Source organism: Sardina pilchardus, chromosome 10 (genome assembly GCF_963854185.1).
Source record: "Sardina pilchardus chromosome 10, fSarPil1.1, whole genome shotgun sequence".
Classification (NCBI taxonomy): domain Eukaryota; kingdom Metazoa; phylum Chordata; class Actinopteri; order Clupeiformes; family Clupeidae; genus Sardina; species Sardina pilchardus.
The window spans coordinates 22,432,671-22,455,144 of record NC_085003.1 but is presented as its reverse complement, the minus strand read 5'-3'; the positions used below and the strand labels follow the sequence as shown (position 1 = coordinate 22,455,144).

At 50.3% G+C, this 22,474-nt stretch overlaps 1 protein-coding gene across 2 annotated transcripts in view; it reads left to right on the top strand.

Annotated features, from left to right (window-relative positions):
- The window catches only part of tspan18b (tetraspanin 18b), a 38,577-nt gene that overhangs the window by 11,993 nt on the left and 4,110 nt on the right, over nt 1–22,474 (top strand). Inside the window, exons 2-4 of one of the 2 annotated variants that reach the window (XM_062547080.1) lie at nt 6,136–6,203; nt 19,417–19,512; nt 22,000–22,194. In XM_062547080.1, the coding sequence (XP_062403064.1) occupies nt 6,201–6,203; nt 19,417–19,512; nt 22,000–22,194 (294 nt within the window). In that variant the 5' untranslated portion in view covers nt 6,136–6,200. Of the gene's footprint in view, nt 1–6,135; nt 6,205–19,416; nt 19,513–21,999; nt 22,195–22,474 lie in introns of those variants that run through there. The other variant, XM_062547081.1, reaches the window with a different exon arrangement.

Genomic DNA, 22,474 nt, shown 5'->3' with positions numbered 1-22,474 from the left:
CTTGTTTTCCCAGACGGAGAGGAGAGCGCGCGGAGCTCTTAAAGTTCTCACAGCCCGGTCGCTCTGTTTATGGGGCGGCCATTTCTGCACTTGCACCTGAAGATTAAATCGCGGAGCGTTGGAGGGCCCTTTGTGTTGAGGGTGATTTTACGTGACATCTCCGCGCGCTCCCCTTCCTCTTGCCCAGAGGAGGAATGCTTCTAATGCTGTTTTAGGAGCTTTTTACGGGAGTGCCTGCCTGATGGAAAATATGGCCAGCCCTCTTTTCCCGCCACCCAACACCACTCCTCCTCCTCCTCTTAAGAGTTCTCCAGGGACCGCTGGAGCCTGAACTTCTCCTGATGCAGGTCTCTGTGTGTGACGAGAACTGAGTTGTAAGCAGGCCAGGATGACACAACATGCATCTCAAGGCAAGAGACACTGCTGATGCCAAGAGGGCTAAGGGTCTGTGCAAGCTCAAACATTTACAGTTGACATGCTATGACACTTTGTTTCCTATATTTTACTGTATGTTGTATCTAAGCAGACAACTCTTCTTGAATGTTCAATATATTGTGACCATATAAAGTGACATTAAGCCCTTGCAGTGTCTGAACACGGAACTTTCCATGCTGGAACACATTCCTGTCCAACCGTAGCTGCCGTGTGTTACGGGCACATGTGTGTGTTTATGAGGGAGTCCCACAGTCTGGTCCGTTCCGGGGGCGAGGAAACGGTCTGGCCGCAGGACTCCAGACTCTCATAAGCCCAGCATGGGGGTCTGGCCTCTGTGCTCCCGCAGACGGGCCCGTGAAATCAGGACAGCCCTCGCCAGTGTCACACCTCTAACTGGTGACCCATCCTCCGACAAGCGCTCCGCTCCGCTCTCCATCACGAGCGCCTCGCGCTCTTTTTCCGGAACATTTATTAATTCATCGCTAACACCACCACAACACAAGCATTATTCATTATCGCTTTAGAATCTCCAAGGGCAGTTTTAATCACTGTGTTTCCTCGATTGTCCTTCACATTCAGCTGCTGTAGTGTCTTCACAGTGTTTAAGGCCATTATGCACACACAGTGACGGGCTAATCGACCAGTGCAAATAGAGAGCGAGCCGCCGCTGGAACAAAAAGACTCGGACCGAAATGAACTCTGTGTGTGGGTGGGAGAGATTGGATATATTTTGTCAGTTGTTTAATGGTCTTTCGTTCCCAGTTCCCAGTCTCCATTCCTATTGTTGTGTACTGAGCTGAGGGGGTTGAGGGTGGGGGGGGGGGGGGGGGGGGGGGCGTAGAGAGCACGCTCAGTCGTGGCACACTGCCTCCCTTATTAAGGCTGGTGGCGAGAGCTGACCACAATCTGCACCAGGCGGACGGGTGCGCTGATGCCGTAAGCAGGCGATCAGCTGTGCTGAAGCCAGCGTTCGGAAAGTAAACATGGAGGCCCTCCTCTGGTTTTAATTAGGCAAGTCAGGAGAACACTTCCTGTCTGACAAGGGCCTCTCACTTTGAAATAGGGCTGCACAATCATCGCAATGGTGATCCCAAAGTGAACCAAGGCAATTGCAAATGTTACAAATAATGGTGGACAGTTAATGATGTCACATTTCTGACTTGGGTGTGTGTGTGTGTAGTCTGTGAGGGCCACAGAAATCAATTGATTGACACTCAAATTACAGTTGTAATATCTATCAGAATAACTGCAAATAGTCATTTTTCCCCAATTCATGAAGCCCTACTTTGAAACAGTGATCACTGTGTTTGTGTGTGTGTGTGTGTGTGTGTGTGTGTGTGTGTGTGTGTGTGTGTATGTGTGTGTGTGTGTGTGTGTGTGTCTTCTTCTTCTTCTTTGAGTGACTAAATAAATGTTTTGTGTGCCTTTGGGGAGACAAATGAGGCACGGGGAGTGACAGGGTGAGGTCTGGTCTCCAGAGGCATACTTTGTTCCAGCGCGCACATACACACACGGCATGACACAACCACAGGAGAAAGAGAAACACACACACACACACACACACACACACACACACACACATCATGGCACTACCACAGGAGAAACACCTTCAGTGCCTCTCAGAAGCAGTAGAGCTGTCAGGGCCTCTTAACAAATGCATGCCGCCGGCACTCGGGTCCATGTTTGAGACTTACCATGGGCCAACATCAGAGGCGCAAGTATGGTGTTTACCGTGGGCTTTTAATGAGAGGCCGCAATTGAAAGCAGATGTTGGCCACTGCAGCACCTCTCTGGCAACTCGACACGGCAGAGGAGCGTCCTGGGATTTTATCTAAACAAGGCGTCGAGTAGAGCCTCCTCTACATCTTCCTTGCGCAAGCTGACGACGGGGATATTTACAACACACAAAGAAGGCCCATGTCCATTCGCTCCGAATGTGTTGTTTTTTTTGTGTTTTCTTTACTGTCTTGTTGACATTGTTTCCTCAGAAATCTTTTGTCATTCTCTATGAATTTCTGTATCTTGTAGCAAGCAAGCATGTGTTGTTGTCCGAGCAACATGTGTTGATTACCTGCCATGTCACCAAAGGAGCAATGATATTCATTTGATTTGGCATCTCTGTGCAGTGCATTGGAATCCAGTGGTGGTGGGGGCTGCCTGCTCACTGACTCAAGTCAATATCAATAACGCAGGAGAGAGAGAGGATAAAAGAGATAGAGAAAAAGAGAGGGTGAAAGAGAGAGAGAGAGAGAGAGAGAGAGAGAGAGATTATGAAAGTGCTTTCCCATGACTGCTGGCTCTGTTTTTGTAACTGGCTGAGAAAGACTCACTCTTAATTGTGTCCCGCGGGTCTAGCTTAGCCTTCACAGAGCTTCTATGGCCTCTCCTGTCGCTCAAAGTGATGCTCCCCGTACCACCCCCCCTCCCCACACACGCACACACACACATACACACACACACACACACACACTACTCCTTCACCTCTCAAACCTCTTGACCCAGTCCCACAAGTCTCTCTTCTTTAATCGTTGGCTTCAAAGCCATGTTTTGATGCCCCCCACACACCTTCCTCCCGTCTGGCCCTGAGTCTCGCTGGCCTTAGGGCCCTGGGGAATGGAGGAGGCTGACAGAAGGAGGAGAAGAGACATTTAAAAAAAAAAAAATCCACATTTACTCATCATGTTTCTACAGTCTTGTCTGCAAATCCTAAATCTCTGAGACCTTCATACAGAGAGAGTCTAGAGCAGGCGTATTCAACTAGCGGCCCACGGGTTTGATAGAATGTATTTGCAGTCTGCAAATCTGGCTGCCATGAATAGGCTACATTTAAAGCAATAAAACGGCAGCCGTAATTGGCTGCAACAGTAGACAATCTCAAGCCTGTCGTGTCACCCCGGGCTGTCGTGTCGATACACAGGAATTCCATGTTAGCTGACAGAGCAGCAAACCATGTCTCTGTCAAAATCCCCCCCCTCCAAAAAAAGAAATGGATGATTCCAGTCCAGAATGGACTGTCTAGTATTTATTTACTTTGCGATCTGCAACAAGTAATAAACCTACAGTAGTTGTTTACTGAGCAACCCACGGAGACCCAGTGGTTTTCCTGTCTGGCCCACATGATGGTACGGAAGCCCTGGTCTAGAGGCATCCTCCTTGCCATGCCCTCCCTCTTTGACGGACAGCTCAGAGGACTTGTCTGTCATCGGCTGTGGCCATGTCCTGACCCCTAGGGGTTCGCTTGGGATGAGCGCAGGGGCTCTGGAATGAGGACAAGGGCACTGGGCCGACAGGAAGAGAGCAAGGGCACAACATGGACGAGGATATCCTCTATTGCCTTCCTGTCCACAGCCAACAGCCACACGATGCGCTCAGCACGCCAGCAAAACACTCCTACACCTCCCACCTCCCCTTGTTATTGTTACTATTAATCTCTCTTAATCTGTAATCTCTGTAATCCGCATAGTCTCTGTAATCTCTGTAATGTCTGCTTTTTGTTGTTCATTTCTCAACATTTAGTGCTCTGTGCACAAAGGAATCTATCCGTCTGACTCGCGAGAGTTTGCTAAACTTCCGTTGTAAAGATTGCAAACGCTGCTGCGTTCTGCCTGAAGGCCTCCATTAGAGAAGATGTGGTTGACGCGCACATGCATAAATGTCAACAGAGACCAATCAATTAGTGGCACAATGAATGGCCCGGGCTCTGCGTGGTCGATCTCAAATGCCATTGATTTGTGTGAGCAGGAAAGAGGCCCGTTTAGAGGCGGCCACTTGAGAAAATGCAGATGAGCTCTCATTGTGCGCTCGTTTCTTTCAACCTGGTTGACCCGATGCCACTCCAGCCTCCCCAGTGTGCTTCTGCCTCCTGCTTCTGCCTCTCCTCTCTTCATTCCTGCCTCAACCCACCCCCCCCGACCCACTCCTCACCCTCCCCCACCCTCTCCTCTCCTCTCCCCCCATCCTCTCCTCACCCCCCCATCCTCTCCCCCTTTCCTCTACCTTCACCCCACTATGGCTGTTAGATGCAGATCCAATTGGTGCTCCACTTTTCCTTCCAGTGCGTTGCTATGGTTACCGAACAATAATGACAACTCTCCCCAACCATGCTCAGTGTGAAGCAGCAGCAGCAGTACTCCACACACACAGGTTTTTTGCTTGGTGGAGGACTAGCAGTGGGTTTCTGAAGAGAACATCTCCCAAAACCTACACCAGCTGTAAACTGTATAAAGAAACAGCATGTTTATCCATTAACGCCACATAAATTATAGAATCAATATTCTGATTGATGCTTGTGGTTCTGATTGCAGCACCGAGAGCGTTGCGATCTCATTGCAGACAGCTGCCGATGTGGCTGCGTGTGTCAGGGTGATATTGCAGGAAGTGCTATGTCCTTGTAGGAAGTGTGTAATTACACAGGCAGAGGCTCTTGAGCTCCCATCAGTCAGTGTCCATTAAGCCTGTGATTGGCTGCGTCGGAGAGGAATAATACGCTTCGCCAAACCGCCGAGATGCCGTTCGTCGCACACCGCTCGTCCGGCGCGTCTGCAGGGACTCCTCCGTGTGATGAGTATGCAAATGCTGACGGCTTCCCGGTCCGATCCCAGTCGATTGCCGCTTGTCGTTCGGCAGGGTTCCCTCGTGGGGCCCAAACGTGGCCTAGATTCCGATATTCCTCTTTCGGAGGAGGAGATTCTCCTGTTCCATAATATGCAGCATTCCTCCCAATGCACCACGGCACGGCTTTTTGAAATGACACCAAAGTGTTGTCATTCCAAACAAGGCGACGGAATACGTTTCTCGCCTCGCGCCGTGGCGGGGATACCATTCCCCTTAATTGGGCCGCATCACCTGTGCGTTTGCCCTTGCAGCTGGAAGCCACTTGTGGCGGAGCAGCAGCGGCAGCAGCAACAGCGTAAAAGTTTAAAGTATTTAGGCTCATTAGCGCACCGCAGTCAGAAAAGCGCGCGCGGCCGCTCGGAGTGAGCTACAGGTAATTAGCCAGGATCGCTGTTTACCGTCCATTATTCATGAGCGCAGATGCTCATCAACATTAACAGCACACGCCATAGCAGAAATAAAGAGCATGGAACGGAGAAAGGGAAAGAGGAAAGTAGAGGAAGAAGAGAGCGAGAGAGCAAGAGTGCGAGAGAGGGATGAAGAGTAAGCGAGAGGTAGAGGTAGAGAGAGAGAGCGAGTGCTGAACGTGGGTTGCAACAATGAAGGGTAATTAGGCAAGGGGAAGGAAACTCCGAACCTAATATCTCGCGGCAGACATTAATATTTCACCTGCCTCCAACACAGCCTTGGTTTTGGTTCGATTAAAGCCACTGTGTCCCCGTTAATTTTGCCCTCCAGCTGCGCAGTGAAAAATGTAGACGGGTAAAACAGCGCTGCCGCACCGCGGGGGGCGTGTCATAAATAATGAATCTTAAACCTCATCATTTAAGGCCCTTTGAGTCTCACTTCATCTCAGATTCCTGCAGCGTGCGCATCACCCACAGCCCTGTCTCGGCACGTCTGTCAGCTGTCCAAATCAAAAGTGAAACTCCCCAGGGGGGCCGTGAGGGAGGCAGGGGGAGAGGCATGACATCCTTTTTGTTCTGTAAAGTAAATCCATTATGTTTGTTCCGTACTAGCATCAACGCTGAGCCTGAAAGGCAAAACCTCAGCCTTTACTTATGTTTCTCTCTCTTTCTTACACAGCTAATGTAAACAGGAGAGGAGTGGCAACAGAACGAGCTGCACTGACTTGAACCAGGAGGCACATCATGGTACGTATATATTATGACTTGTGTCGTGTTTATTTGAACTTGCCTGGAAGCAGCAGCCTCCACCTGACACGGCTGCTCTTTCCCCACACCCCCCCGCCTTCCCCTTACAGAGTGAAAAGTATTTCAGCCAGGCTCATAGACCACCCCTTACACGCACATGCACACACACACACACACACACACACACACACACACACACACACACAGCACACACGCACACACATAGTACACACATATATTCACACACATACACACGCACACACACACACACACACACACACACACACACATACACACACACACACACACACATAGTACACACATACATACACACACACAAACACATCACCTATTCCAGTCAGCATGCCACATTTCAGCATTCCCCTCCTCCTCCTCCTCCTCTGTCTCTGGTTCCTGTGCAGGGCGGTGTGGTTGTGTGCTTGTGTGCTTGTGTGCTTGTGTGGGGCCACATATGCCAGATAGCAGCACCAGTAGCTGTTCATTAGCATGAGATTTGGCGGCCGGCGGGGAGGCGCGGCACTGCCCGGGTGAAGTAATTGAAAGGAAATCCGAGGCGAAACGTGCTTGTTGACAGCCTTGTTTGGCTGGATGTGGACGGCCGCCTCACAAAGGCCATTGTGGCGCACTCACCAGGAGGTGTCCACGTCCCGCGCGGAGCCGACGCAGGCTTTGTCTCCGGCTGTCACGCCGGCGTTCCGAAGGGTCTTTGTGAGAGCGCCATTTGCATTGAGACGTACGGCATTAACATTCTAGGCACACAGCTCCAGCCCCACTGGCTTTGGTTGCAGGGGTTAAAGGGGCCTTTGACAGACGCTCATCACTACTATTGCCTCCGAATATACGTAGCTCCTCTCTCCTGATTTACAAAGCAAATGTGTTGTTCTGTTTGCTCTCTGTCTATGCGGTGGTAGCAGCGTCAAAGCAAAAGGTGTTGATTGCTCTTTAGTCTTCACTCTGTGTGTGTGTGTGTGTGTGTGAGTCTGTGTTTATGTCTGTGCGTGTGTGGGTGTGTGTGCGTGTGAGAGAGAGAAAGAGAGTGAGAGATGGAAAGATAGAGAGAGAGAGAGAGAGAGAGAGAGAGAGAGAATGTGTATGGGTAGCTGTCTCTGGTGAGGAATAACATTTGCTGACTAAACGCTAAAACTTATTGAGAATTTTCATGCCTTTGCCACCGCAGTGCGCAAGTCAATTGCTCTGTAATAGTGTCAGTGTATCAGGCGTAAGCACTCTTGTCACATTAATATCTGAGTATGTGCACTCGGCCTCCAGGAGAGCATATTGGATTGCTGATATAAAAATGGATTAATCATGTATGGCCTCCTGCATAATTAGAAAGACACACACTCTCCCTCTCTCTCTTTCTCCTTGTCTTTTCCTCTCTCTCTCTCCCTTCCTCCCTCTCTCTCTCTCAGACACACACACACACACACACACACACACACAGTCTGCTGGTTAACGCGGGAGCAGAAGGAGCAGGTGGTTCTCCCCCCCCCTGAAATGTGCCATTCATTCATTACGGCGTGAACTTTTGCCACGGACACGGACACTGACTTGCAGTCTTTGTGCTTTTCCATGTCCTGTTCAGTAACTCACTCTTGATTCTGTTAGCTGGACCGACTGACTCGTTTTTGTCTGCAAAGACAAAATCCTTTGTGCTGGCGTGTTTATTTTAGCGCAGATGGCACGCACATGCAACTCGGGAGAGAGAGAGAACAGTGTGTATTCAACGATTTCCAACTGCATCCATGTCAATGAGGACGTATATCATTCCCTCATTTACAGCTTATGAGTTGACTGCCCTGAACTGGCAATAAATAGCCTCCGTTCTTACTCACAGTTTGAAAGACAGCCGTCACAGTGCTCAAAAGAAACACACAGAGCTACACTCACACCCTGAAGAACTAAAAAGAACGGCACTCTCACACACATATACACATACACACTATACACAAATGCTCAAGAGTAGCAGAAGAAGCGCCAGGGTCACTTGTTACCATGTGTTACCTCACTGTGTCGCGCTGGAATAAATATTTCATTGCGAAATGTTGCTGGGCACACCGTTCTCTCTCTCAGCCGCTATTTTCTGATACTGTTTATGACGGCGAGGGCTTGGGTTGTTGACTGTGGCACTTAAACCCGCTCTGCTCATTATTCACCGGGGTGGGGCCTGAGGTGTGTCTACAGATGGCGGGGTGACAGGGCCCTTGAGTGATCACTCATTAGACAAATGGCCACCCCAACCTGGCCCCCATCTGTAAAGTGCACAGAGCGCCGTGTTCCTTTGCGCTGACGGGTGCTTGTGTTAAGTGTTGATGCCGAGCACCAGTGTGCAGGCAACCCCCCCCCCCCCCCCACCCTTCCCATTCCCATCTTGCGGCTCCACAAAAACCATGGTTACCTTGGAGACACACACATGCACACAGACAAACGCACATGCACGCAGACATACACACACACACACACACACACTCCAACCTTCCTTTACCCATCCCCCCTCCTCCTTGCCTTCCAAGCTGAATGCACAGCACTTCCTTGACATTGGAAACTTTTTTCAACCTGTTCACGAGAGCTCCCGAAGGTCTCATTACTGCTCCGAGATATCCCAAACTCAGCCCCCATTCCATCACACCATATGTGATTTCTCTTTCCTCCTCAACACACACACGCGCACACACACACACACACACACACACACATACAAAATAAAGAAATAAATCCATTTTTCTTCCGCTCGTCTTGCAGGTCAGCAGGTTCTGTGTTGTTAAGATGAGACTGGAGAGGTGGATGTCTGATGCTGTTAGGTAATGAGGCCCAAAGCTGCCCAGATCTGGTCATGCCAGCTAGGGGGGGGGGGGGGGGGGGGGCACAGGATGGCAGCCCGGGCACAAACACTGGTGACAAGACTAGGCACGTAATTGCCCTCGCTTGTCACCAGTGCTGAGCATGTGGGCAAAGACAGGCTGTCGGCATATGTGTACTTGTGTGTGTGTGTGTGTGAGAGAGAGAGTGTGTGTGTGTGTGTGTGTGTGTGTGTGTGTGTGTGTGTGTGTATTACTTACCCCTGAGGCTGTGCTAAAGTGTGATGATTGCCAATCCTGCCACTGGGTGTCATGGCGATGGCCTTCCCATCGCGCTGCTGTCGCTGCTCCTGCTCCCCCTGCACGCACCCTCCGTGTGTCAGAGCACATCTCACCTGAGCAGGTGAGGGCCATTGTGGGATTGGGATGACAGTATTTAGAGACGCTCACACAGAGCACATCTCACCTGCGCAGGTGAGGGCCATCGTGGGATTGGGATGACAGTATTTAGAGACGCTCACACAGAGAGGTTGTGCTGCGCCTCTCTAGAGCTGGGAGCATCATTAGAGCTCTGGGCCCGTATTCACAAAGCATTTTTATCTTACCACTAAGAGTACTCCTAAAATCGCACTAAAAGATTTTAGCTAGGAGTTTTCCCTTAAAAGTTGTTCACAGAGCCTCTCAGACCTACTTTTAGTAAGGAGAAAGGACAACTCCTAAGATAAGATAAAAGCTCCGTTGCTATGGTTGATGTCATTACTCAGGCACGAGCTTGATCAAAGTGACCACCTTGATTGGCTCATGATTATAATGCGGGAATGATGACCTCCCCTACGATGACAAGTTGAATGACAGGTGTCAGGTCTTAGCTAGTGAGAATGTCGGACTATGAAGGATGGAAGATGATTTATAAATAGGCGTAGCCTAATAAAGAGTAAAGCAAATATCCTGGGAGCATAATGAAACACTACAAGCTGGAGCAGTATCTTTGCAACAAGTTTGAAATTAATCTGAAAACTACATTCGCAAAGAGGAGAAACGATTTAATTTAATCTAGGCATACCTAGATTATTTGAGTGTGGGTATTAGGGTATAAGTATTAGTGGTGTGGTTATAAGAGTGTGGGTATTAGGGTGTGGGTATTACGGTATAACTATTTGGGTGTGGGTATTAGGGTATGAGTATTTGGGTGTGGGTATTAGGGTTTGGGTATTAGGGTATGAGTATTACAGTATAATATTTGGGTGTGGGTATTAGGATATTAGAGTGTGACTGTCGATGTGCGCAGTCATTAATTAAGTAAACGCTGGACAACTTGGCCCTTATTCACAGCAACTAGAGGCATGACTATGCAGTAGACTGGCTCTGATACAAGCGCTCTGACACATTTGACATGAAGAGGATGAAGAATGGCAGTGTGAGGAGAGACCAAGGGGTGGGGTGGGGGTTGTTCTGGGGGGTGGGGTTCTTTTGGAGCCAGCTGTTGATGCTGACTACATTAATCTAAACCACAAGAATGTTAACACTGTTTAAGTGCAACCCCCCCCCCCCCCCCCCTAACTGCTAAGCGGATCGAAAAGCACCAGACTTAGCTCTCAGTACTATCAGCAGCACAATGGCTTGAGTTGTTAAAGTGGAAGTGAATTACTAATAAGAAACAGGACAGTGTGTGTGTGTGTGTGTGTGTGGGGGTGGACTCCGATGCCTTGGGAAAGCCCTGCAGGGGCTTATTAGGCCTTGGCGAGTCAGGACTGATATGTCCTCTAACACCTCCGAAGACGGAGGAGCCATTCAGCCATAAAGGACAGGCAAGGAAGGGGAGAGAAAAGAGAGAGAGACAAACAAAGAGAGAGGGAGAGAGAAAGAGGGAGACAGAGAGAGAAAGACGTTGAGCCCATAGATTCGCCTCAGTGGCTTGATAGTCAATCGATCAGCTGCCCGAGTGTCTCATTGATCCCTTCGGCATGCGGCGCGAGATCCAGAGGCATCCCGACGGCGCTCACACGCGTCTACAAAAGATGGAACACCACACTGTTATTGGCACCGTGCTTTATTTGCTCTTTTTCCGCGCTGCCATTTCTGTCTTTCTTTGTTTCGCTTCTTTTCTTCGCTGCCATTTCCGTCTTTTCTTTGTTTCACTCTTTTCTTCGCTGCCATCTCTCTCTTTCTTTCTTTCGCTCTTTTCTTCGCTGCCATCTCTCTCGTTCTTTGTTCCCTGTTCTTTTTCTCTTCACCCACTACTCATTACTCTACTGTAGCAGAGATCCTGATTGGTCGGCTGGCTCCCTGTTTCTTCCCCATATAGACTAGTCTTTTCTCTCCACATTCACCAGTCAGCTAAAAATAAATGGTCCTCTTCTGTCCGCGCTCGTGAATTGACTCCATTTTGTGCCTAATGTGCACCTGCGTCTCACCATTAGTACATGCCAAATTAGCCCTGTTCCTTTCGTCTGACTACAGAGTCTCTTATTTAAGGAAGCAGTTAACACATTACTCCATTATTCTCCTAATAGTCACTGCACATTTTGCCCAGGCCTTTCAGCCTTATTGGAGTGCCTTAATGCACACACAGGCTCTCTGAAGTCATTTGACTGTCTGTCTGTGTGACCGGTCTATCAAGCGCTCAGTCAGTTAAGTAATCAATGTTCTCGGTGGCTCAGAGAGCCGGGCTGAAAGTCGGGCTGAAAGCCGCGCTCCCCGTGTGCGAGTACAGACAGCGTCAGAGGCGCCCGGCCACGCCGGGTTCACGGCATCACGCTCTGTGGCCCGGTGCGCTCTGACTGGACGTATTCTCCTCCAGATCTGACTCGTGTTCATGTGGGAGTCAGCTGCCTCCGCTGGAGCGCAACGCTCTCCGTGCTGTAGGCGCTGTCCTCTGCCCTACAGTACGCACTGAACGGCACACTCACACTCACACACACACTCTATGGGAGAAGCACACTACACACACACACACACACACACACACAGTGTCTTCAGATGAAGCACATCAGTCAGCCGCACAAAGATGACAACTTACACACTCTCTTGTCAGTTACTGACTGCTAACATCACATGCAAAGAAGAATAAGAAAAAGTGATGTACTGTAGCATTAAGCTAAATTAGAATGCAAAATGTATGACAGTATGAGCGATTAGAAATGTGTCCTTTTTATGCAGACTGTCCCAGATATTCTGGTTTGTTTAAACTCTTTTCACATTGCCACCACAGGAGTCCAATACTTGGTAGGCAAGACTGCCCGTGTCTTTTGAAGTACTGATTGGTTCACATGGATAGAGCATGTTTAAATTGCTGATTAAAGTGCTAGTTTCGCTTTTTTTGTGATCGCTCACCGCATGTGAACCTGACTTGCTGAGATACTCCAAAAAAATCCTGTACTCGTGTAGGCGATTAGCATAAAAATAGTGTTGGTAATTTAATGAGTGAGCGGTGCTCTGTTAAGGCCGGCGTGTCACATGTGAGAGTGATCACTTCACTACGGCTCTCCTCCGAGTGAGCGGCTCGTCACGAGGCCCGAGCCCGTCGGCAGAGTGGCTCAGCCTCGCCGTAGGAACCGCCTCGTCATCCCTGTGATCTCCTGCACTGACGGGGACCGACTGTGGCCTTAACACGCTCCCCTGCCTGCCTGTGAGTGTGTGTGTGTGTGTGTGTGTTTGCGTGTCTGCTTAGTATTCCGCTCACTTCAAAGTGCAGCTCCGGGGCCCGTTCCTTCCTAATTGGGGGTTCATTAAGGGACAGGAGCAGGCCTCGGGGGAGAGACTGTCCCTTCGCCAGAGCACTCTCTCGCTCTCTCCGCTCCTCTCCGCACCGCTCCACGCCTCCACTCCTCTCCTCTCCGCTCCTCTTCGCTCCTCTCCACTCCTCTCCTCTCCGCTCCTCTCCTCTCCGCTCCTCTCCGCTCCTCTCCTCTCCGCTCCTCTTCGCTCCTCTCCACTCCTCTCCTCTCCGCTCCTCTCCTCACCGCTCCACGCCTCCGCTCCGCTCCTCTTCTCTCCTCTCCTCTCCTCTCCTCTCCTCTCCTCTCCTCTCCTCTCCGCTCCTCTCCTCTCTGGCCCAGTCCCAGCCACGGGTGGAGAAGAGGAGCGAATTGGAGGATTTATTTGAGGTCAGTTCTGGAGAACGGCGATGAGAGGAGAGGAGAGGAGAGCGGAGAGAACCATCCTGCGGCACAGCACATGAAGCAGGCCATGCTGCGGCACAGAAAAGACACACACACACACACACACACAGATGCAGAGATGCACACAGACACACACACACACACACACACACAGATGCAGACACATGCACACACACACACACACACACACACACACACAGGTGCAAACACACACACACACACACACACACACACACACACACACACACACACACACACACTTATGCACTGTCACACGTCCACATATGCATGCACACACCCCAGCTCCTGCTGTGCGGTGGAGAGGGTGATTAGCGCTCTCCCTGGGGGTCAATTACAGGTGATGATATCAGGGTCGGCCTGTGAGGCGCAGCGAGGCTGGGGGTCCGCATGTGGCCCCTGGTGACCCCCGCAGCTGACGCTAGATGACTCCTCATGTATGCAGCCTCATGGCCCAGTGAGGGGGGGGGGGGGCACAGTGTCCTTGTCCCACTGATGATGAATTCATCCTGGCTGCGTGTAGGGAAGTGTGTGTGTGTGTGTGTGTGTGTGTGTGTGTGTGTGTGTGTGTGTGTGTGAGGGGGCACTACCGAAGGCTGCTGGATTAATCATATAGCGTAGAGTGTCAAGCTCAAGGAGAAGTGGTGTGCTCGCTGTGCCAGAGGATGATTAGCTCCACGGCCGAGGTGAGACACACGCCTGCTGCGCTTGGTGGGGCTTTGTCTGCGTCTCTTAGCTAGCAAGTGTGTGTGTGTGTGTGTGTGTGTGTGTGTGTGTGTGTGGAAAGGGGGGGGGGGGGGTTAAATGAATATGGATCTACCCATCAGCCACATGAAAGTTGGGTGGAACAGAGAGGGAGTGAAGAGGGAGATAGGGAGGGCGCCAGAGAGTGATCTGAATACTGAATACTGGATGTGGCGTCTGAATCTGAATACAATCTGGTTTCTAGATGTGGCGTTGGGTGGAAAGGGAGTGTGTGGTGTGACTGCAGAGCTTCAAGCTTCAGTTAATTGCAGTGTTCATATGCTCGTGTGTGTGTGTGTTTGTGCATGTGTGTGTGTGTGTGTGTGTGTATGTGTGATGTGTGTGTATATACAGTATGTATGTGTGTGGGTGCCTACTGGAGAAAACCCCATAGATTTAAGATAACTGCAGAAAACAGGTCATTAGCCCCTGTGGGCCCAAGTGTCCAGTGTAATGCCTGCACTATTAATCATGAGGTGGTGATAAGCCCTAGAGAGCAAGCAACACTGCGGAGCCGTTAGCCGTTAGCCGGTAGCCGTTAGCCGGTGAGATGAGCCGTTCTGAAGCATGCTATGCACTGCTGTTTGCACAGTGTCACATGTCAAGCGGAGGGAAGTGTTGGATTCTAAGCAGTGTGTGTTTGTTTGTGTTTGCACACTGTTATTTGTGTTATTTACATAGCAGTACACATGGCGTGATGTTTACGTAATGTTATAGCCAGTGCTGTGCATGGCGTAGTATTTAGGTGTCCGTGTTGTTGGGTTTAATTGCCCTTTCGGTGCCAGACCCTGGAGGAGGACTGGACACAGCGTCAGACTGCCTTCCTCTCTCTCTCTTTCGCTCTCTCTCTCTCTCTTGCTAACTCTTTCATTCTATCTCTCTCTCTCACACACACAGACAGACTCCAAATAGGTTTCCTCTGAGGATCTGAGCTTGTTTGGGATATGTGTGTGTGTGTGTGTGTGTGTGTGTGTTGTGTGTGTGTGTGGGGGGGGGTTGTCTGCACCTCATCCTGTTTGTCCTCCCCCCTCATCATCTGTAGAGTAGTAAACTAAGTTTAGATAGTGTTGTATGGAGCCCCTCCACATATCTAGAAGCTATTGTGGATGCGACGGAACATCTGGAGCCACTTCTTACAGTGTCCTGTCACTGCGTTGGATCACACACTGACCAGACCGGCCTCTCCGAGCTGATAAGAGAGTGACTGACCAGGCTCGCTGATGCTTTCTTTTAAATTACTTTCAGAAACAGGCAGAGAAGATGGATGATCTCAATATACATAATCTCAATCATGATCAACGTCACACACTTACACATACACACACACACACACACACACACACACACTACAGTATATTACTGGAGTGGTGGAAGAATTTTCTTCTCTCCAGTGTCCGGAGAGAAAAAAATTGTATCATCGACTGGCTTCCGCTCATTGCATTAAGGGCAAGCCATGCTGTTCAGTTGCCAAATGCCTGCAGGCGTTTTACAGTTTACCTTCAGGTTATTAGAGCGAGGCATGTGGAATCACAGTGTGTTGGCAGCCGACGGCTTATTCCACAGGATGGACCGGGACAGAGTGTGTGTGTGTGTGTGTGTGTGTGTGCACACGTGTCGGCCAGTCTGTTTCTGTCGTCAGTACCTATAGAGCTCGGTCCCTGCACGGCTTCGTGTCTGTCCTGCTGGCCTTGTATATTTCCAACGCGGCTGCTCACTCACTTTGGTCATCCATCAGTATCGACGCGCACGTGTGTGTGTGTGTGTGTGTGTGTGTAGCCGTGTTGTTTGTTCAATGAAAAATATGTGCTGTCACAGCTGTGGTGCTGAGTGGTTTGTCCTCAGTGCACAGAGCAGAGGCTGCCCAATGACATTCTCATTACCTGCAGAAAACATCCACCAGAATGTCTCAGATCATCTGTGTACTTTTCACTTTCACTTGCAGTTTATTGAATAGACCATGCCTGTGGCACTTCACTAATGAATATTTATTGCCACTACAGTTTATTCTCATGTCGAAGAACTAGAATTCTGTGAATATTAGCTATCCTTGCCATGAATGAGCTGCGTTGGCAGAGCTCAGTCTAGATGTGGTTTGTTGGATCAATAGTGGCTATTGCAGGTGTCCTGGCAACGGGCAGCATGGATGAGCCTCCTTGTTGATGGATAGACTGTGGTCTGTTGTGATCTATTGTGGTCTGTTGTGATCTATCGTAGTCCGTTGTGATCTGCGTTAAGCGTCTCTGAGACTGGCAGCTTCCCCCTCCTGCGTTATGGGCGTGGTGGCATAGCATGGCGTGTGGGGTGTAGTGTAGTGTGGCATGGCGTGACGTGGCGGGGTGTAGCGTGGCGCGGCCAGACTCTCTGAGGACCTCCTGAGCCCCTGGTGCTGATGGATGAGGCCCGGGGTCCTGGGGGAGCCGTGGGAAACGCCGGCGTGTTTACTCTGCACTTTCTCCGGAGCTGGACGGTGCCGGCCGCCGGAGTGATTTATAGCAGTTTATGCCATCGCCTCTCTCCACGAGGGGACCCATCCATTCCCCAGCGTACAGTAAACCCAGCGCAGCGCTCGCAGTTTAAAAAGAGTGGAAGACATGCACAGAAAAGAAATCAGAGGAGGATTTAAGGGCCTCGCTTTTTGCAACTTACGTTAAATTAAAGTTGCTAAAAGTTGCAAAAAGCAAGCTATCTTTGCACAAAAGCAAGCTATCTTTGCACATCACCCTTCATGGCATTTGGGTGTGGGGAGTCTTCAGGCAAAGTGTTGTCAAAACAGAATGGGCAGGCCAAGTACCAGAGGTTGTGCAAGTTGGATATTTTGAAAAATGATTTCCAAGAATCGCATCTAATCTCCGAAGAATGTGTAAACCAGGACAGCAACCAGGACAGCTTCATACACTCAGATGAGCTAGAATAATGATACTGGTCATCTTCTTGGTCAGTGTTTCAAGTAAATGTCAGCATTTCTTGCTAGCCAGCCCGCCAGGCTTGGCTACAATAAGAGTCTCCTCCCTCTGTACAGCAACACATATTTTAATGTGCCTTCAGAGACTGCATTGCGCCTTAGTGTTCGATTGATCAGGCTATAGTCAATGCCACCCATCATATCTGATGATGGTTCTCGCCGCAAACACATCATTGCCTTCTGCCGAGAAAAATAAATCATTATTTGGCCTTCATACAGTGTATTTTATGACGCAAACCGCGTCAATAATGTGGGATTGTTTTTTTAATACTCCTTTCTCAGACTTCAACCAGCACAAAAACCAATCCAAACATAGTTACTGCCAGATTTCAGACTACATCCATACCCCACCCATTCCCACACCAACAATTTTCATAAGACTCTCTCTCTCGCTCTCTCTTTCTCTCTCTGATAGCAGGGAAAATGAGAGTAGAAGACAAGACAGACAGTAAAGTTGACACTCAACGCGAATCAAAATAATAAATGTAGATCCTAATGTGAGCCGCGTGCCCAGCGGGTGGTGTGTGTGTGTGTGAGTGTGTGAGTGTGTGTGTGTGTGTGTGTGTGTGTGTGTGTGTGAGTGTGTGCGTGCGTGTACTCGGCGGGCGGGGCTGATGTAGAGGGGGGAGAGGGCTAATTAAAGTGCTAATAGCCCTCGGGGCACTATCAACCCTCCGCCGCTCACCAGAGACACAATCAATACTTAAGCCCGTCATTACGATTGAAGGCGCGTAGTTAACTCTGGTTCACAATCAGTCAATCCCGCCGGGTCAATGGAAAACAGTAGCCGGGGAAAATAATCATTCTAATTAAGAACGGCGAAAACTGACAATTCTCCTTTTCTTTTCTGCATGCCAGCAGCAGATCTCGCCCTGCCGTTCCGCCCCACTCCACCCCTCTCCTCCACCCGCATCGATTCCACTACCTCACCTGCCGACACCCTCGAATGCCTCAGGTTTTTAATTCCACTGGAAGATGACCCTGGGAAACACTTGTCAGAACATTGTGCGGATTGTGTCAAAGGGGGGTTGGAAAACAATATACTGGGGGTGGGAATTGTATTAGCGGAGTCAGCCATTTTATCTAGCCTACGCATTATCTCACCCCAGGGACCTATCAGACATCCTGGGTCTGTCTGGACAAACACAGCCTACTGCTGTGGGTTTTTTTTTCTTCATTCCCTTCTCCATGATGTAGAGTGGTTAAATGATGATGCCCTCATCTCACTTCAAGTGAGGAGGTTTATGAAAGAAGTAAATCAGCGTGTGCTCGAGCGAGATGAGACGACTCCCTGGAGACACTGGGCAGTATTAAGACCAGGCTCTGACGAGCACACGGTGGTCTCTGTCTGAAATAAAAAATGGCACACTATTCTAAGAGCAGATTTGAGGGGAAGACTAACGCTAAGCACTGTGATTTCACGCTCTAATGTGCACCTTCGTCGTCTGGCCCTCTGGCTGCAATACCCGACTGAAGGTAGACTGATTACAGTTTTGCTATCAGCACATCTGCCCCCCCTCCCCCCCCCCTCCCCCACTGCCTCAGCCCCCTCATCCTGCCCCTCTGTCTTCCCCTCGCATTGATTTCCACTCTGCGCTGTCCTCGCCCACTGCGTGTAGGCTACTGGCCCTGCTGGTGACGCTATCTCTAATTATTCCTCTCTCCCTTGGAGGACGACCGTAATGGCCTTGGCTTGGCTCCTGGCTGACTTTACTTTGGGGGTGACACTCGGCGTGATGCCCCCCCCTTCTCCTCCTCCCCCCCTCCCCGTAATAGCACCTGAATGATGGGGGGCAGCTGTGCCAGCCCGGCCCATCAGGCCCATCGGAGGCCTCTCCCCGCGCGCGCGCTAATGAAAAAGACCCAGTTTCATCAAGGTGAAGTGCTGTCCTAATAGGGCCTCATCAGCCAGAGTGCTTTGGCAGGTAGAGGGATGGAGCCCTCCCTCTCTTCATTAAGCTAAAAGGCAGAGCCGTGCCTCCAAAACGGACCCAGTAACCTGCGCGCGCGGGGCCTGGCTGGACGGGACGGCTCCAAAACGCAGCTCGTCTCGGGAGAGAAAGGCCGAGCGTGTCCATCTGGAGCGGGCAGAGCAGGCGGTGATAGCAGCTGCTCACGCTGCTCACTTCTGGGTCAATATTTCCGAGTGTGTCGCTGTAGATGAGATAGCGCAGACCCAATACCCAGTTTGTACTGGATCTCTCATGAGAATCAAGACTGTGTGTGTGTGTGTGTTTGTTGCGGTGCAGGTTATGTGTCGCTATAATGAGGTATCACAGATCCGTTACCCAGTCTGTACCACTGTATGTTTGTCATGAGAAACTGAAATTGTGCGTGTGTGTATGTTTTTTGTTGCGGTGCAGGTTATGTATTGCTTTATATGACATATCATAGACCCTTTATCCAGTCTGTACTGTCTTATGATGAGAAACAAGACACAAAGAGTATGTGTGTGTGTGTGTATATGTGAATGGCCATGCATGTTTGTGTTGCAGTGCAGGTTGTGCAACACAATAACCATGCTGTTGCTGTTCTCTCTTCCCTCACAGGGGCTTGGAGAGGCTTCTGCGCGGGGCACCACCATGGAGGGGGACTGCCTCAGCTGCATCAAATACCTCATGTTTGTCTTCAACTTCCTCATCTTTGTGAGTTCAACTTCCTCATCTTAGTCCTCCCTCTCTCTTTCTTCCTCTCTCTCTCTCTCACACACACACTCTCCATCCCTATCCACCCAGAATTACCATAATGGTTGAGGTTTTCTGTCCAAAAACACATTTCACAGAGTACTCCCAACCCACCGGGTGCCTGGGCCTGACCCAGTACATCTCCGCCTGCCCCGATGGGGGGGGCAGACACCGCTGTGCAAATCGCCGGCTGTTATTTTATGCAGTCCTGAGATGGGGGGAGTGGGGAGGGGGTCTCAGCTCGTATTATTTTATGTCCACTCTTGCCATCTCGACTCTACAGCGCCCAAAGGGAATGCACTTCCTCACCCAGATCGCTCATCAAATGATGTCTTCTCACAGCCGTCTCAAAACAAGGCTCTCAAATGTCAACAGGGGAGCTGTGGTGGAGTCTCAAATTAAAAACAGGAAAGAGATACCCCACCCCATCCCCACCCCCACCCCCTCCACTGCCCACTCCCCCCTCTGCCCCAATCACAACCATGTGAGTCGTTGTGGGCTATTTGCGCTACCTTGACCCTTGTGGCGATGAGGAGCCGGGGCTGATATTTATCTCTGTCAGTGTTTAGCGCTTCTCTTCCCTTTCATCTCATCCTCCAGCCCACTGGACCGGGAAAGGAGGACAGATAAGAAAGAGTGGATTAGAGAACGAGAGAAGAGAGAGAGAGAGAGAGAGAGAGAGAGAGAGAGAGAGAGAGAGAGAGAGAGAGAGAAAAGACAGAGGGAGAGAGGGAGCGAGCGAGGCGAGAAAATATAGAGGGAGGGGTTTGCCTTTTCTTCCTCATCAGGAGCTGCTTTGATCACACACCACTGGGCCTCTTGGGTCTCCACGTGTGCAGAATGTTGAGTTGGCGGAGGAGGGTGGAGTTGGGTGGGGTGGGGTGGAGTGGAGTGGGGTGGGTGGAGGTTGAAGCATGTCTGGATGTCAGGATGTCATGGAGACGGTGTGTGGAGATGCGGCGGCAGGAAGTCCACTCAGAGCTCAGAGCTTGGAGCTCATCGCTGGCTGATGGAGATCTGCCTCTGCTGGAGCCTCTCAGGAAAACAAGGGCAGTAATGAGGACACGAGTGCAGCTTTTCCTAAAGACAGCCCGTCCGTTTACTCCACTCACGGCGGTGATGGTGGTGGTGGTGATGATGAAGCCCTCGCCATCACATTTCCTCTCTCTTTCTGAATCAGTGAGGTGAGAAGCACAACAGAGTCCTGCACCACTCACAGCTCCCCAGAAGAATGACTGCCATCTGTGCTCGCCAATATTGACTTCGCACCTTAAACGCCGTCTATCATAAGCTACCTTTGAATGCATCCTCCCTGAATACCAAGCCGCTGTTTATCGCCCGCAAGCACTCTTGTCTGCCAGGCGGCTGACTGTGGGACGGACACTGACAGATTGCTAATGCGACATTTATGAAAAGAATCCCAGGTTCGACTCGGAGGAGAAAGGGATTGTGGGAGGTGTGTGTGAAGTCTGTGTGTGTGTGTGTGAGGCTCTTATCTCTGGCTCTCCTACCCCTCCCCACCACCACCTCCTCCTTCCCCATCACTCGCAGTCCTCCTCCCCACCTCCAGCTACTTAATCACCACACTGTCGCCTGCTGGAGTTTCTGTCAGGGTTTTTCAGTGAAAGCTATTGGGGGTTTGTGTGTGTGTGTGTGTGTGTGTGTGTGTGTGTGTGTGTGTGTGTGCGTGCGCGCATGTGTGCTTCTGAGCAGAAACCTGAAAGTGTGTGTGTGTGTGTGTGTGTGTGTATGTATGTGTGTGTGTGTCTTGTTGGCGTCTTGTTTGTGACAGGTAGATGATTGGGTAAAGCCGAGCAGGCAGAAGGATCCCTCCTCCACCCAACCCCCCCCCCCCCCCCCCGCTCCACTATCTACCCAGTAATGTGTCCATGTATTGCTGCTCCAGTATCTCCACACACACTTCTTTTACACTTTCCCCTCTTTGTTTACCTCCAGCTGTAAAGGCGTTTTTATGTTTGGGTTTGTGTAGCGGAGGTGTGAATCAGCGTGGTTATTTTGGAGCACGGAGGAGTCTGAACTAAGCAAGACTAGATAAGTGTAGTAGTGGTGGTGGTGGGTGACTGGCACACACACACTCCAAATCCCTTTTTCTCTTCTGTGAATAAAACAGCAAAGGTACATACTGTTGAGTGTCAGAATATGCCTATAATGGTCTACTCCAGATGCACACACACAGCATGGGCCTCATGAGAGCTGCTGATACCCCATCACGGTGTGTGTGTGTGTTGCCTCTATAGCATAGGGGCTCCAAGCTGGCTGGAGGCTCTCTAGATAACCATTGATCTCTGTCTCCTCTCCTCTTTTTCTCTCTCAATCCCTCTCCTTCTCTCTATCTCTCCCCTTCTCTTTCTCCCCGCCTTGCTCTCTCTCCCTCTCTCTATCTCTCTTTCAATCCCTCTCCTCTTTCTCTCTCTCTCTCTCCTCCAGCTGGGTGGCTCGTTCCTCCTGGGCGTGGGTGTGTGGGTGCTGGTGGACCCCACAGGCTTCAGGGAGATAGTGGCGGCCAACCCGCTCCTCTTCACGGGGGTGTACATCATCCTGGCCATGGGGGGCATGCTCTTCCTGCTGGGCTTCCTGGGCTGCTGTGGAGCCATCCGGGAGAACAAGTGTCTGCTGCTCTTCGTGAGTGCCTCTGATTACACATCAGTGTGTGTGTGTGTGTGTGTGTGTGTGTGTAGTTGTATATGTGTGTGTGTGTGTAGGTGTGTAGATGTGTGTGTGTGTGTTTGTCTGTGTTTAGTTGTACAGTATATGGCTGTGTGTGTTTGTCTGTGTAGTTGTATATGGGTGAGTGTGTGTTTGTTTGTGTAGTTGTATATGGGTGTGTGTGTGTGTGTGTGTGTGTGTGTGTGTGGTTGTGTTTGTTTATGTGTGCCTGTGTGTGTGTGTTTGTCTGTCTCTC